This window comes from Magallana gigas, chromosome 1 (genome assembly GCF_963853765.1).
Source record: "Magallana gigas chromosome 1, xbMagGiga1.1, whole genome shotgun sequence".
Taxonomy (NCBI): Eukaryota; Metazoa; Mollusca; class Bivalvia; order Ostreida; family Ostreidae; genus Magallana; species Magallana gigas.
The window spans coordinates 21,791,068-21,805,760 of NC_088853.1; the positions used below are offsets into that span (position 1 = coordinate 21,791,068).

General features: G+C 34.5%; 2 protein-coding genes across 3 annotated transcripts in view; one reads left to right on the forward strand and one right to left on the reverse strand.

Moving 5' to 3' along the window:
• Nucleotides 1-14,693, reverse strand: part of LOC117688438 (putative 2'-deoxynucleoside 5'-phosphate N-hydrolase 1) — a 361,826-nt gene that overhangs the window by 192,575 nt on the left and 154,558 nt on the right. The window lies entirely within an intron of this gene.
• On the forward strand, nt 796-7,552 carry LOC136276441 (D-beta-hydroxybutyrate dehydrogenase-like). Of its 2 annotated transcripts, none has more exons than XM_066088420.1 (9): nt 796-885; nt 1,247-1,415; nt 1,612-1,724; nt 1,883-2,005; nt 2,390-2,493; nt 3,830-3,902; nt 4,431-4,492; nt 6,118-6,168; nt 7,240-7,552. In XM_066088420.1, the coding sequence occupies exons 2-9, from the start codon at nt 1,258-1,260 to the stop codon at nt 7,330-7,332; spliced, it is 777 nt and encodes a 258-aa protein (XP_065944492.1). In that variant the 5' UTR covers nt 796-885; nt 1,247-1,257; the 3' UTR covers nt 7,333-7,552. The 2 variants fall into 2 exon arrangements, with proteins under 2 accessions (XP_065944492.1, XP_065944494.1); XM_066088422.1 differs by having other exon boundaries at nt 812-885; nt 1,252-1,415.

A 14,693-nucleotide genomic window follows, 5' to 3' on the forward strand; every position in this document is an offset into this window, starting at 1 on the left:
CATGTCTGGAAAATTTTTGAATAATTATGTTTTCTAAAATAAACGATAGCTGTAATTGTTTGTAAAGATTTCCTCCTGGGATCTTACCGCAAGATCATAGCATTGTTAAATCATATTCGCAGAGTGACATGATATTCATTTACAAATATTTTTTTAAATGGTATTATCTTCTTTCCCTTTGACATTTATCGTTTTCTTAAACAGAAAACGTAACGAAAATCACACTGACATTTGTTTTTAAGAAAGGTGGTGTTAAAAAATAAAGTTAAAAGGAAAAATACAAAATTTTTAATAAACAATACCAAAATATTTACAGCAGACTACATGTTCATTTACGTGAAAATCAAAAGTTGGAAATATAATGGAATATGACAATTACAAACTGTCAACCATCTCAAAAATCCATAAAACGAAATACAAATTCAAAGCAGAGCAACACGGACCTCTAAATAGATAGAGGTAGGATCAGGTGCTTAGGATGAGTAAGCATCCTCTGCAGGAATATCACATTTGCCATGCGCCCAATGTCATATAGGTAAAAATGTATTTATCGGGAAAAATGTCGTAATTTGGGGAAAATATCATGATCGGGATAAACGGAAAAAATCCGTGAACAATTCATTATTCAATCAATAGTCCAGAACAGAACAATCATGGACCTCTGGAAAACCCCAGAGGCAGGATCAGGTGCCTAGGAGGAGTGAGCATCCATTAAACATGTTTTAAAAAGTTGTTATCTCAGAATGTGAAATGTATGCATGATATTGCATAAAATCAGAACAAGGACATTTGAATGACGTCACTGGTCTATAAAAAAAATGTTGCATAACAATTTGCTGTTAAGTCGAATTCAGATGACGGTGTTTTAGACGACACGAAACTCAGGTAAGAAGTTTTCATGTAATCAAACTTATGTTACCTAGCTGCTAACTATTACTACTATATCATTAAATACTCGTTACTTATATATTAAGGGGCTTTAAAACAATGTTGTTCGTGTATAATATGGGATGATGTCTACACAAATTTAAGAATTTGTTGTTCTTAAGCAATATGAGATGCCATACTTGCCATACTAATTTTTTATTGCAAGATTTTTTTTTTTTTTGTAAACAATAGTAAAAAAAGCGTATTTATAGAATCTAATTAAATTAAACCCAACAAAATCAAATCAAATCTTTGTTACATTGAGTTACAGTTAAAATAATCTTAATCAATATATTACACCTTAAAAAACGTTTGCAAGACCAGGTTGAAATGGAACTTCAAGGCAGAACAGCACTTGTGACGGGCTTTGCTGGCGCCATTGGATCGGTGATTGCTACATCTTTAGCGAATGCCGGATGTGACGTCATTGGGGTAGACAAAGTGAAACATGATATTGTACGGATGTCCATCGATGAAATAAAAGCAGAGTAAAGCAAATTTATTTTGAAATGTTTAAACATAGACAGATTAAACTTGCTTGGTGTTCTGCTTTAAAAGTTAAGATTTTGTTTTCCTAATCATAAGCGAATGATTATAAGACGGAATGCCAACATATATATCATTATACTCTATAAGCAATTAAAAAACATTTCTGTGGGTTATATTTTCCCATTTTTTCCACAGAAGTAAACGGAATGTTAAATACTTCCAATGCGACCTTATAAACAAAGAAGACATCCATAAGGTTTTCCAAGATCTGAAGTCTGGAGATGTTGACATTTTAGTTAATGCAGCTGGTATATATTCATCCATCCATCCATCCATCTATCAATCTCTCATTTATTTATTTATCTATCCATGTTCACCTATCCTTTTAATCATCCATTCATCCTTTGATTCATCCTTCCAGCCAGCCAAAAATAATTTACCAAATCATTCAGATATCATTCTACAGGTCGATTATCAATCAACAAGATTGAAGATTTGTCTGATGATGTTTGGGATGAAGATATAGGCCTCAATTTGACTGCACCATTCGTATTGATAAAACTGGTTATTGGCTTAATGAAAGATAAAGGTAAAATTAAATAACAAAAATATATGTATTCTATGTTTATGTTTTCAAGCTGGCATAATAAAATGGATTGTATTATATTTAGAGTCAAATTACGTTACTCTTGCATTTAAATTGGGTGAATGTAGGATATTATTAAAAATGAGCGAAAAATTGCCCCAGGTTATGTTCTGACCGTGCAACAAGAAATTAGAGTAACTACTTAACAGATAATATATGCAACAATGGAAACAAAATTCGTCTTGTTGGTGTTCGGCTTCTAATACAGTGTGCATAAATGTACCGAAAAGACGATTTTATTTCTATTTATCAAAAATAAAAGGCAGTTTTTATTTTATAGTATATAAATAAGTTTTTTCCTTTTTTGCTGTATTTTTCTAATCTCAGGTTGGGGAAGAATTATAAACATTTCTTCTATTATGGGAATAAAGGCAACCGGAAGTATCTCAAGTTATATTGCCTCTAAGACTGGTCTTATTGGACTCACGAGGGTAAAACTTTACTTCTTTCTAAACATTTTCTAATAGCCTCTTCATGTGTTGTTTTATTACGTTTCTTTTAATGGAGTTTTTGATTTAGAAAATTTTGTTTGAAAAATACCCAGCCTGTTTCTTCAATATTTCCTAACAGCTTCTTTAATCGTGTATGTAATAACATTGTTAACCTTCCAAGGGAAACATTCTCGTCTAATTTTAGAAATAAAAAAAAAAAAAAACAAAAAAAAAAACAACAAATTAACTATATTAAAATGTTAGGAAATCATTAGTTTCAGAGAGTAGAATTGTTTTTTTTTTTTTTTTCATGTTTCACAAGTGAGTATAAATCGTTAATTAGTTTACCCCGAAACATACATTCGAGATATCTGTTCTACTTAGCATTGATCGTGAAAAATTTCGGTTTTTATGACCAATGAAGAATATGTTTAAGGAAGAGAGAAAAATAAATTCGAAGACATTCGGACTAGCGAACATAAATCTTAGTTAAAACGTTGATAAAAAATAAAAAGATTATTCAATATAGGTGAAATGGTTTACCAAAAAATAATTATTTTATATCAGAAGTTTTCAATTATTCTTTTGGTAAAGGAAAATGTCATTTCTCTCCAAGAGAATACTTTAATTATGGTTTATGGTTTCAACATCTATGACTTGATGTACTTTAAGTTTAAAAAAGACATTATGTATACACATCCTTATCGTGTTGTTCTAATACTTGCTATGGATTTGTCATAAGGACAAGTGTATAAACGCCTTTTCCTATCACGTATATATGAAACCAACGGCAATACTAGACTTTGACCAATATTAAACTTTTAATAGAACAAATTTCAACATCTTTAAAACTGTTTGTATAAAACGCATCAATAGTTCAGATTAATATAATCTATAACACAGAGGAGCAGTCTGGCCTGATTTAGCAAAAAATGGTGGCATGCAAATATATCTGCTATGCATTTGTACGTTCTTAGTCAATCACAAATAGGAACCCATTAATAGTTATCCGTTATTTATTGCCATATATATGTTTTCCATTGCTTTTTCACTTCTGACAAAAAAAAAAAAATAATAAATATATGCATTGATCGCATATTGTGGATTCATTTAAATTCTTGGGGGCCAATGTTCGTTGATTGTGGGTATTTTATGCTTATTTGTGGGGATGCGTTTCGTGGATGCGTCGTTCTTTAGTTTCAGTTACGATGATAACTCCTTTTAAATTTGTTTTCATTGAGGATGTAAATGGGTGGGAGAGGGATCCCCACGAATACCACGAAAATTAAGCCACTACGAATGATTATGATTTCACACTATTCTTTTATGTTTACAGGCAGTTGCTGTAGAGTGTGCAGACAAAGGCGTGACATGTAACGCCATCTGTCCTACGGTTGTGGACACACCATGTAAGTTTCTTTTTTTGTAATCATAGTAAGGTATCTTGATTCTTTGGTGTATCAAATGTTTGTCGATAGCTACAATTCAGCCTTAATGATTCTACTTTCTAACAGTACATGTAATACAATGTGCCCACACAATTTGAAATATTAGACCTGGTCTTGTGTTGATTTTTTGTTGATTTTTTTTAAAATGATAATAGATATACCTTTCCAGTCATTCATTTAAAATGAAAAATCACATCACAAATCAACTTTTGCATTTGAAAAACGAACACATGCATATTACAGACATGCTTTATTTTTTCAGTATGTCAGTATATGTTTCGTGTTTTGGTCGGATGGGGTATTTATCCTTTAAAACACTGTTTATTAGTGAGCGTTTTTGATGCATTAGACATACATTGTACAGTGTATTACGTTTTAATTTTTAATCTACCTTTAAGCAAGTTTCTTAAACTGCATATGTAGGCATACAATACCCAGATATTTCAAGTTCTGGTTTCTAATACATTATGAATTTTATTGCATCTGTAGTTAATACATCTTTTCTGGAACACCTACAGACAACTACTGGAAAGAGCTACGAGGAAACAAAGGTACCTTTTTAGAGTAACTTGCATCAAATTATTTTACATAAAGGTCTATGGGCACACAAATATTGCGGGTTTTTTGTTGTATCATACGATCTCAAAAAATTGATATGATGAGCATGTCTGAGAGAAAAACATGAAAATGGTCCAGAAGCTTTTGTAAGCTATACGTGGTATATATGTATAGAATTCATACAAAGTAACTTTTCTCACATGATAAAGGTATAATGTGCATGGGTCTGTTACAAAAAGAAGCACTACGGACTCCAAATGAAAACTGGAATTACACTGTTTTATCATTTATTTATTTATTTATTTATTTTTTTTTGGGGGGGGGGAGTAAATTACACATCTGAAATGAATTCAAATTCTTAATTGTTTGTTTTGTTTTGTTTTTTTAAAGAACATGTAAATACTTATTAAACATGTAGTCAATACAACTGATATTCCTTTAGACTAAAATCAAAAAAGTCATAAAATTGAAATTGTGCCCCATTGTATATGTTTGGTGGGCTATAAAGCTTAAGGTCAAGATCTAGTAAATGAAAGGTGTCTACAGGTTTAGGAAATTCAAGATATAAATTCTTTTAATGATGCTTCATAACAATATCTTTGTTTCATAGGGTGTACCAGGGCTTAAAATGTTGGTAAACACTATGAAAAATCATGTTTTAAACAACCATTTTCTACTTAATATGAACGGTAAAAGTAAGGAATCTCGGAGTTTTGTCCATTTTTGACTAATGAAATATATCTGGAATGCCTACAGTCTCTCCAAAAACAGAACCAAACAAGCTCTTGACCTTCTCTCTAAAAAGATGTCAAATTGAGTATAGGTACAGGGATTAGTTTAAATATAGAATGTCAAAATATTGTTTATTTTTCACATAATTCTTTTAAAGCCATAAAATACAGGAAAAGATTCATTAAATTGATTATGACGTCATAATGGTTCTAGCACCAAAAAGACACTCTAGAATCATTTGCTAGATCTTGACCTTAATTATAAATTTAAAAGAAATACAATCAATGTAAAAAATTAATATTAATCATCTTTAACATATATGCAAAAGGTATAATTAGGTTATAATGCAACAATCTGTTTGTAATGATGAAAGATAGCCCTGCATTTTTTTTATTACATGTACCAGCGTCTCTTAATTTGCAATTATATGTTTAAAAATATATTGTTGTCACTAAGAATAAAAACAATGGACGAAATGTTTAAATGTGCTTAAACCTTGAAACATCATCGATCTTTTATATACAAAGCCAAATGAAAAAGTCTATGAACCTTTTTGAACTATTTAAAATAAAAAAGATTTTGCATGTTTTTCTCTGAGACAATCTTTTTAATTTTACAAAACTGATAATTAGATAATCATATTCGCTAAATTTATAATGCAGATACATGACAGCAAACATTTTGCAAGACGTAAATGTACAATTCCATTTATGCACAACAGTGATGAAATTATGTTCTGTAAAATTAAATTATTGAATGCTCATTATCTTGACTTCGCCCATATAATTAATAATTACAATGCTAACTGTAATTATAAAAGTTTCCTCTTTGCATAATTATAGTTTTTTGGTTTTTTTTAAGTTTATTATTTTTTGTGTTTTCAAAGGAGGCGGCTAGACAGTCACACCCAACAAAACAGTTTACTACACCTGAACAGGTAAATATAATATTTATGCACTTACAATCACGAGGTTTTCTAAATCACAAGAACAAAATTAAAGACACATTAAAAAAATGATCTTTTAAGAATGTTGTCATTGCCATTTAAAAACCACTTTTTTATTCTTTTGATAAAAATATGTGTCTAAAATATATAGAAACGCATATTTATTTTAAATTAAAAGTTTCGAATTGTTTTATACACAAAAAGTTTAGTTTGTGGTTTAAATATAAATCTTTAACGCTAAAGACAGGTCTGATTGGTACCATGTCAACCTTTTTTTATTTACTTGACATTACGATGGGAATTTTGAACAATGTTTGAAAACCCGTTTTCTTTCACTGAGGACCTATATTACTATATAGCTATTGCATTTTGATGACCCTAAGTGCTTTCCTAATTATAAACCATTTCAATATTGAAAAAAAATGATTAATTGAACAAAAGAAACAATCAATCAATTAATCAATTTAATTCATAATTATCTGCAATAATTCTTTACTTAATTCTTCATAAAGGCAAAACAAAACAACAAAAACAAAAACATCAAAAATCCCCAATTGCTCTTTTACAATGTATCACCCCCCCCCCCCAACCCCTCAAATTTAGTTAAACAATCGCCGCAGTTTTTTTTTTCTTATTTCTCACCTTCCTGTTGTTAGAACCATTAACAGTTTTTCTTTTGTTTTATATTCTTTTCTTTTAATAACCTGTTTACTAATTGATTTTTTTTTAATGAAGAATAGAGATATTGAAACTTGCCTAATGTCGTTAGTTCACATTGAGGGGGGGAGTCTTTCAATTGCCTTAAATTGTTTTTTAATTTCAATAAAATCACTTACAACTTTAAGATTTAGTCGAAGGGAAATCGTTTGAATCATAAACCATAAACTAAGTTATAAGGCGGAAATACCTTAATTTTTAAGAAGAATTAGGTTTTGACTTTCTATATTCATTATTATGTTCAATATGGTAGGGAGTGTCAAATCAAACTTGAAAAGAGTATCGTTGATAACACACCAACATTGAAGTTACATTGCTGAAAGATCGGTATTTTTTCCTATTTAGATAGCTGACTTAGTGGTGTTCCTTTGTTCCCCAGCAGGTCAGAATATGACTGGGACAGCTATTCCCATAGATGGCGGAATAACCATCGGCTAAAGACAATACGGCTGAAAGCGACACCTGTGTAATGTAGAAATGATATATACATACAATCACCATTTCGTGTACTTTTAATTAAAACCCGTACAATCTTCAATTCCAAATCACTGAATATAACTCCCACAGTTATATAGTGTTATTAAACACATATAGAGTGTTTGCAATGGTGTTCACACATTCGATGAACGAAAACTAATAAAATTTATCATAGACGACAGGACATAGTTTTGTGTTTGTTGTTCAAACATTGCTCACATTTGTAAAACCTTTAAACAGATCATCGAAAGATAGATATTTTTGATTGCCAACACTTTTTGTTTTCTTTTAAACAATGTGAACATGATGATGATAACATTAATTCATCTTTAGGATTTAACTCTGTTTAAAACAAATTACTTTAAAAAACTTAAATTAAATCTGCCTTCGGCATACGTTTGAAAAATAATCCTTCCACGGTCATTTAAAGGAAAGATTATCACACAAGACATCGGACAACGAATACGATACTATTTGGACTAACTTAAGAAAACCCCCCAAATATGCCTGTTCAAAACAGTCTACTAAAATGTGAGAAAGGAAACCAAAAGGTGACTAAAAGTACACAAACCCTTAAATATTGCATATTTTTGTCATTAAAATTCAATTTTGAATTAATTCACAATAATTTGAAAGTCTCACTACAACGATTAACATCTGTAAACCAATTGACGTTTAATATAAACAAGGAGTGGGTTCTATGTCCTCAAAACTGTACATGAGAACAAAACTCATGTTCAAGTATTTATAATCCCAAGCCCGAAGTTTACATAACTGTCACAGATTGGCCGTGCTGGTTGTCAGAAAGAATAACTAGTTGAATAATTAACTACATTTTAATGTTCAATACATTTGTTTATCTTGTTATTTAAGTTTTACAAAGAAATATAGTTTTTTGTATGTCACTTATTGGCTGGTCCGTAAAGGCGACCTCGGCGGGCTAAAAAAACCATCCGTCCGTGTATCCGTGTAAGACAGGCCAAAGCTGGTGAATCTTGACTGTTGAATAGTTGAATGTTGACTGTTTATGGTGGTTCCATTTTTCTAAAGGCTGAGTTCCTTGAATACTGAATACTGCAATACTGGGATCTAATAATAGTATACATTTCATAACTGTATATACCATACATTGGGGTTATATTCTATGCACGTTTTTCCACATACATATACATTATTTTACACACATATTTTACATGTATTTACTAGTATTATACATGCATACTTTTACTCATGTTTTACTTATATATTTTTACACTTGAACTTTACACATACTATATACATTATACAAATAGCATGTTTACATATACACTGAATTCAAGCAATTACTATACACACTTTTTACAATGTTTACGGAGCATTGTTACTTCTCAGTTACTTTGTATACTATATAAACATTACCAGTTTTTGTGTACTTCAACAATATGTTAAGTTTAAAACAACTCTATGGAACAAATGAACAAAAACACAAAAAAGGAACTTGGCTGTCATTGCAACTGAAATTAACAATAAAAAAAACTTAAAAATAAAACTCTCTTACCTCAGAAGTGAGAAGAACCTGGTAAGAATATGCTCAGATGTAAATATTTTGTAGAACAAACTCTATTACAGGACAGCAAGTGCTTCTCAGGTGCCTGCTACGCCCAAACTGACCACACTCGCACGGGTATTTTAAATGCCTAACCAGTTGAGTGAGTTTTAGGTACTCAAAATAAATCTATGGACACCTGATGTTGATTAAAGTATATATACAGGTAAAAACTATGGCAAACAGTTTGGACACTAAATGTGACAATAACCAATATGCAGTCTTTAATCCGGAGATTGTTTACACCGCTAGTAAAAATCCAAAGGCATCAAAGTAAAGATGATTTACATTATCAAGGTTGTGCCAAAATGATAAGAAAACTGAAAATAACAAAAGACACTATAACAATTGAATCTCAAGTACCAATACTCTAAAAATAATCATACAGGATTGTGACAGTTATTGGTGACCACACTTTCTAAATTTAAACAGACATTCCCTTCAAAATGAACAATTGGAACAGGATATACCCATAAGTATAATATATAACTTTCTTACTTTAATGGCTTATCAGCATGTAAACAATATGCACTCAATATCAAAACACAATTTCACAATAAACATTTGCCACACAAAAACATATGTAGGAAAATACAGAAGTAAAAAAGTTTACAGATGTATCAAAGATCAATATATATGAAATGTATCAATATATTTTGAATACTTAGTAGTTATGTTAAAAGATAAGAAAAAATGTATGAATACATGTAGTACAATTATGTACCACGATGAGTTCATTCCGAATTTTATCTTACTATTTAAATAGTTGCGTGGTATTATATATTTGGACTAATAAATAAACTATAATTACAAACTTATAATTAAGAAAATATCATGATTTACACTTACGCTTTGCAGGGACAGACTCCACTACGATAAATCTTGCTATCAAAGAGACATGAAATGTAGGAATCGTGCTCGGAAGCACGTGCTAAAACTAACGCAAAACGTTTGTACAACGTTTCTATATTATGAAAGAAAAACACAAATCCCGACAAAATTGAAAATTATTCCGGAGACGGAACACTCCCTGTCTGATATCTTAATGATATTACATCAAACTTAAACTATTGTCACTTAACCTAAGATATATTTTTATACAGAAATTGAGTTTCAATTACACATACTGTGTATGATAAAAACTAAATAGTCATACAGATTTCAAAAGTACACAAATGCCTGAATTGTGCAACAACAAGAACAACTAAAGTCCATCACTGTTCGAGAAGAACAACGATCTCGTGCACTGGTCGGATGTATGAATTAACTCTTCCATTCCGGCTAACCTTGAGCTCTACTTTACGCACTAGATCATCTTCTCCAAGAAACACTTTGGTGACAATTCCTAAGGGCCAATAGTTACGATGCACGTCTTTATCTTTAAGTAAGATGACATCATTAACCTGGACTTTCTGTCTGGTGCCATTTCCTACGGTTCTGTAAAGTGTGTAGATATTTCTTTTTTCCACTTATCCCAGAATATAGTAGCAAGATGTTGTGCTCTTTTCCACTGGACACGCAACAAGTCTTTGGAATCTGTCTCACAGGAAATCCTTTCATGCAAGGAATCCGTTTTTTGGGCAAGTAACATATTTGGTGTAAGAATGAATGGTGAATCTGAATCCGATGAAACAGCCGATAGAGGGCGAGAATTTATAAATGCGCTCGGAAAGTGACCAAACCTTCGTGCGTCAGTCCAACTATGCCATGATCTAGTAGCATACTATCGAGAATTCGACGTGTCAGACCGATTAGCCTTTCCCACACACCACCCATGTGGGAAGCATGGGGCAAATTAGATTTCCAAACAGTCCCTTCATTGTAAAGGTATTTTTTTCACTGGGGTATCTTCGACACAGATTGCATCTATGCGTAAGGATCTATGGCACCAAGAAAGTTTGTACCCCTATCTGACCTAAACAACTTCACTTTTCCTCTTATAGCGGTGGACCGTCTTAGCGCATTTATGAATGAAGACGATGACATCTCTTCGAGCACTTCTATATGCACTGCTCGGGTCACCAGACAGGTGCTGTTTGCAGAGGATCCTCTTGTTTAACGTGTAATAACGTCCCACGGTCCGAAAATGTCTACGCCCACAGAGGTAAAAGGAGGTTGACCTGGAATCAAAAGATCTTCTGGTAGGTCAGACATCTTCTGCGATTCACACTGTCGTCGCATCCTCCGGCAAATCACACACTTGTGCAAGATCGAGACAACGAGACTTCTACATCCCGTTATCCAATACCCACTGGATCTCACCTTTCCCTCTGTGAAGTAACGACCTTGGTAACGAACTGACTGGTGACACTTGACAATCAGCAGGGTAGCAACATAATGTTTCCCTGGTATAAGTATGGGTAGTGCGCAGACAACGTCAGCTGAAGCATTCTTCAATCGTCCACCAACAGGTAGGATGCCATCATCATCTAGGACAGGGTTTAGTGAAAGTATTGAGCTGTTCCTTGGTAAGTTTTCTGATGAGCGTTAACATGAAACTTCTTCAACATGCATTTCTTGTTGAACGGCTCTGATAATACATGTTTCAGCAGCCTTGTAAGAGTCAACAGATTTTAACCGAATCTTTGGTTTGTATTCTTTCCTGTGCTTAATGAAACGTTTCAAAAGAGCAACACTCTCAATAAGGAGTTTCCAATCTTGGCATCTTTCAAATCTCTGAGTCCCAAGTGTAGGCATATACTCAGTTTTCAAACAGGTGCTAAGAATTTCCTTGTCATCCTGAGGATCCTAGAGTGCAAATGTCTTACCATTTGTGTGTGTGTGTGTGTGTGTGTGTGTGTGTGTGTGTGTGTGTGTGTGTGTGTGTGTGTGTGTGTGTGTGTGTGTGTGTGTGTGTGTGTGTGTGTGTGTGTGTGTGAGGGATCTTGGCAAGGAAACTGGAGGGTCCATTCAACCATGCACATTTTTGTAGATCTTGAGGTGATAACCCCCTGGTGCCTTCATCTGCAGGGTTAAGACTTGTAGGTACATAAGACCACTGTTCAGGTTGACTAAGATTTCTTATTTTCTCCACTCTATTGGAGACATAGACAAAGAAACGCCTTGTGTCGTTGTGGATATAACCTAAAGCAACATGACTGTCTGTGAAATATTTCACTTCCTGAAACTCAGTGTCAATATGGTCTTGAACTGTTTGGGCTATTTCAACCGCTAAAACAGCTGCACATAATTCAAGTCGTGGAATTGTGTTACCAGTTAGGTGCCAGTTTTGACTTTCCTAATACAAATCCTACTTGTTGGGATCCATCCTCATAGTTGTCCTCATGTTGGATACGGCTGCAATTGTCTTTTCTGAGGCATCACAAAAAGTCAGTAGTTCCTTCTTTAGGGACTTGCCCAGATTTGGTGTAATAACACGTGGTTTGTGGACGTTCTCCAAGACTTGTAATGATGACTTTCAGTGGTTCCACTGTGACTTTAAAGGCTCTGTCAATGGGTCATCCCAATTTGAAGTGTCTGAGACGATTTGTCTGAGGATATGTCTCCCTGTTATGATAACAGGTGCCAGGAAACCAAGTGGATCATATATGCTGTTGACTGTTGATAGGACACCTCTTCTGGACAAAGGTTTGTCATCTGTCGAGATACTGAAGTGGAAGTTGTCGTCTGCGAGATTCCAGTTGATGCCAAGACTTCGCTGTATTGGAGGGTCGTCTTCTAGATCAAGTTGGTAGACACCTTTGGCAAGTTCTTCAGGATCAAATGCTTCCATCACAATAGGACTATTTGAGGTAAATTTATGAAGTCTGAGATTGCCATTTTGTTTCATGGCGTCTTGAGTTTTCTGTAGCAAGCTCGTGGCCTCTTCAGCAGTGGGGCAGGAGGTTAGGCCATCATGTACGTAGCAATTACGGCAGATGAATTCTGACACCTCTGCACCGTGTGTGCTCTTGGATATCTCAGCTATTTTCTTCAGGCCATATGTTGCGACAGCTGGAGATGGTCTATTGCCAAATATATGTACGTGCATACAGTATTCCTTGAGATCCTTGTCCATGCCAGAGAAATCTTAGATATCTCAAGTGTTCTTATGCGACTTTGAAACAATGGAACATGTGATGTATGTCTCCAACAATGGCAACCATTTCCTTGCGGAACCGAAGTAGTATGCCCAAAAGACTGTTCGTCAAATCAGGTCCCTGAAGTAGGACATCGTACAGAGATATGCCATTGTATGTGGCAGAGGAGTCAAACACCCTTCGTATTTGGTCAGGCTTCTTGGGGTGGTAGACCCAAAAGAGTGGCATATAACAGTACTCTTGGTTCTCTACAAGTGGTTCTGCAGGACCAGCATGTTCTTTGTTGAATATTTTCTCCATGAATGCGGTGAAGTGCTGTCGTTTGGTGTCATTCTTGCGAAGACTGTTTGCGAGAATGGTAGCTCGCTTTACCGCCTGTGGTTTGTTGTTTGGTAGTTTCTGTCGGTGTTTTTTAAAGGGAAGAGGGGCTTTCCAGCTCCCGGTGCAGTCCCTTCGGAACCCTTATCCATAAGTCTGATGAATTGTCTATCCTCCTCAGACAATCCAATCCTCTCATCGTGGGTGGATCTAATGAATACGTCATGATCAACAGCATTCTGAACAATAATCGGTTTGATCATGGTAGACCTGCTGCTGGTTTCCTTGACTTCAAAACTGTTGTTGCAAGGTAGGAATGAAGATGGACGTCCATTTCTAAGTATGTTTATCTAGTTGACATTCACAACTTCTGGTTTGTGTGTCTTGTTTTGGCAAGCTTCTCCCACAATTACCCAACCGAAATGGAGTCTCTATGCATATGGCGTGTTCCTTGGACCAAGACGTTGGTCCAAGACATGATGAGCCTGTAAAAGATCTCTCCTGATAAGAAGCAGTGTATCGCTACTGTCGTCTAGATCAGGTATGAATCTAGCAATGTCTAAGAGACGTGGGTAGGATCTAGCAACGTCTGGAGTCGGAATATCTGAACTAACATCTGGTATGCTGTTGCACTTTATGAGGGTTGGAAGTTTCAGATGAATGCTGCCATGTAGGGACTGTACAATAAGACCTGTAGCACGCCTCCCCTTTGTAGGTAATGAGCCTGCACATGATGTGAGTACATAGTTCACAAGTCCGCTTCTGAACTGTAGAGTATCAAGTAGTTCTGACTTTACTACGGAACGGTTGCTTTGGTCGTCGATTATGGCGTACAGTTTCTTTGCATTTTCTGGCGACTCTTCACAATACACTTTCACTAAGACTATCTTGGAACATGACTTGCTTGTACAGCGTACATCTCTGCAAATCTGGGTGCACTTTGAGTCTACAGTGATTCCGATCTCTCTCCTCTGCTCCCCGCCATGAACTTCTGCCATCTTGTGGGTCCGTTTAAGCTGAGATGAGACATGTAAGGCTGAATGATGTGTAATGCTATCACACTCAGCACACTTGACTTCCTTTCTACAAGTCTTTCTAGCATGTTTTGTTGATTCACAACATTTGAAGCATATATCGTTTTCCGTGACGAATCTTCTTCTTTTTTTCTATCGGTTTGGCTCTAAAGGCTCTGCAGTCATTTAAAGAGTGTTCTGTATGATGAAGAGGGCATTCCTTGTCTGGTTCTTCTTGAACTTTCTGCAGAGAAATAGTTTTCTTAGTCATCACTTGAAAGTTATTTGTCTTTGAGTAGGGAGACGTGTCGGTTGATGGCTGGAGTCCATCGTACTGGAAGCTTGGGTCATTCCGCACTCTGCTAA

Bases quoted from the DNA above. Each gene is read 5' to 3' on its own strand.
- LOC136276441 (XM_066088420.1), top strand. From the start codon at position 1,258: ATGGAACTTCAAGGCAGAACAGCACTTGTGACGGGCTTTGCTGGCGCC. The intron at 1,725-1,882 runs GTATATATTCAT...ATCATTCTACAG, and splicing joins CATTTTAGTTAATGCAGCTG to GTCGATTATCAATCAACAAG. The intron at 2,006-2,389 runs GTAAAATTAAAT...TTCTAATCTCAG, and splicing joins TGGCTTAATGAAAGATAAAG to GTTGGGGAAGAATTATAAAC.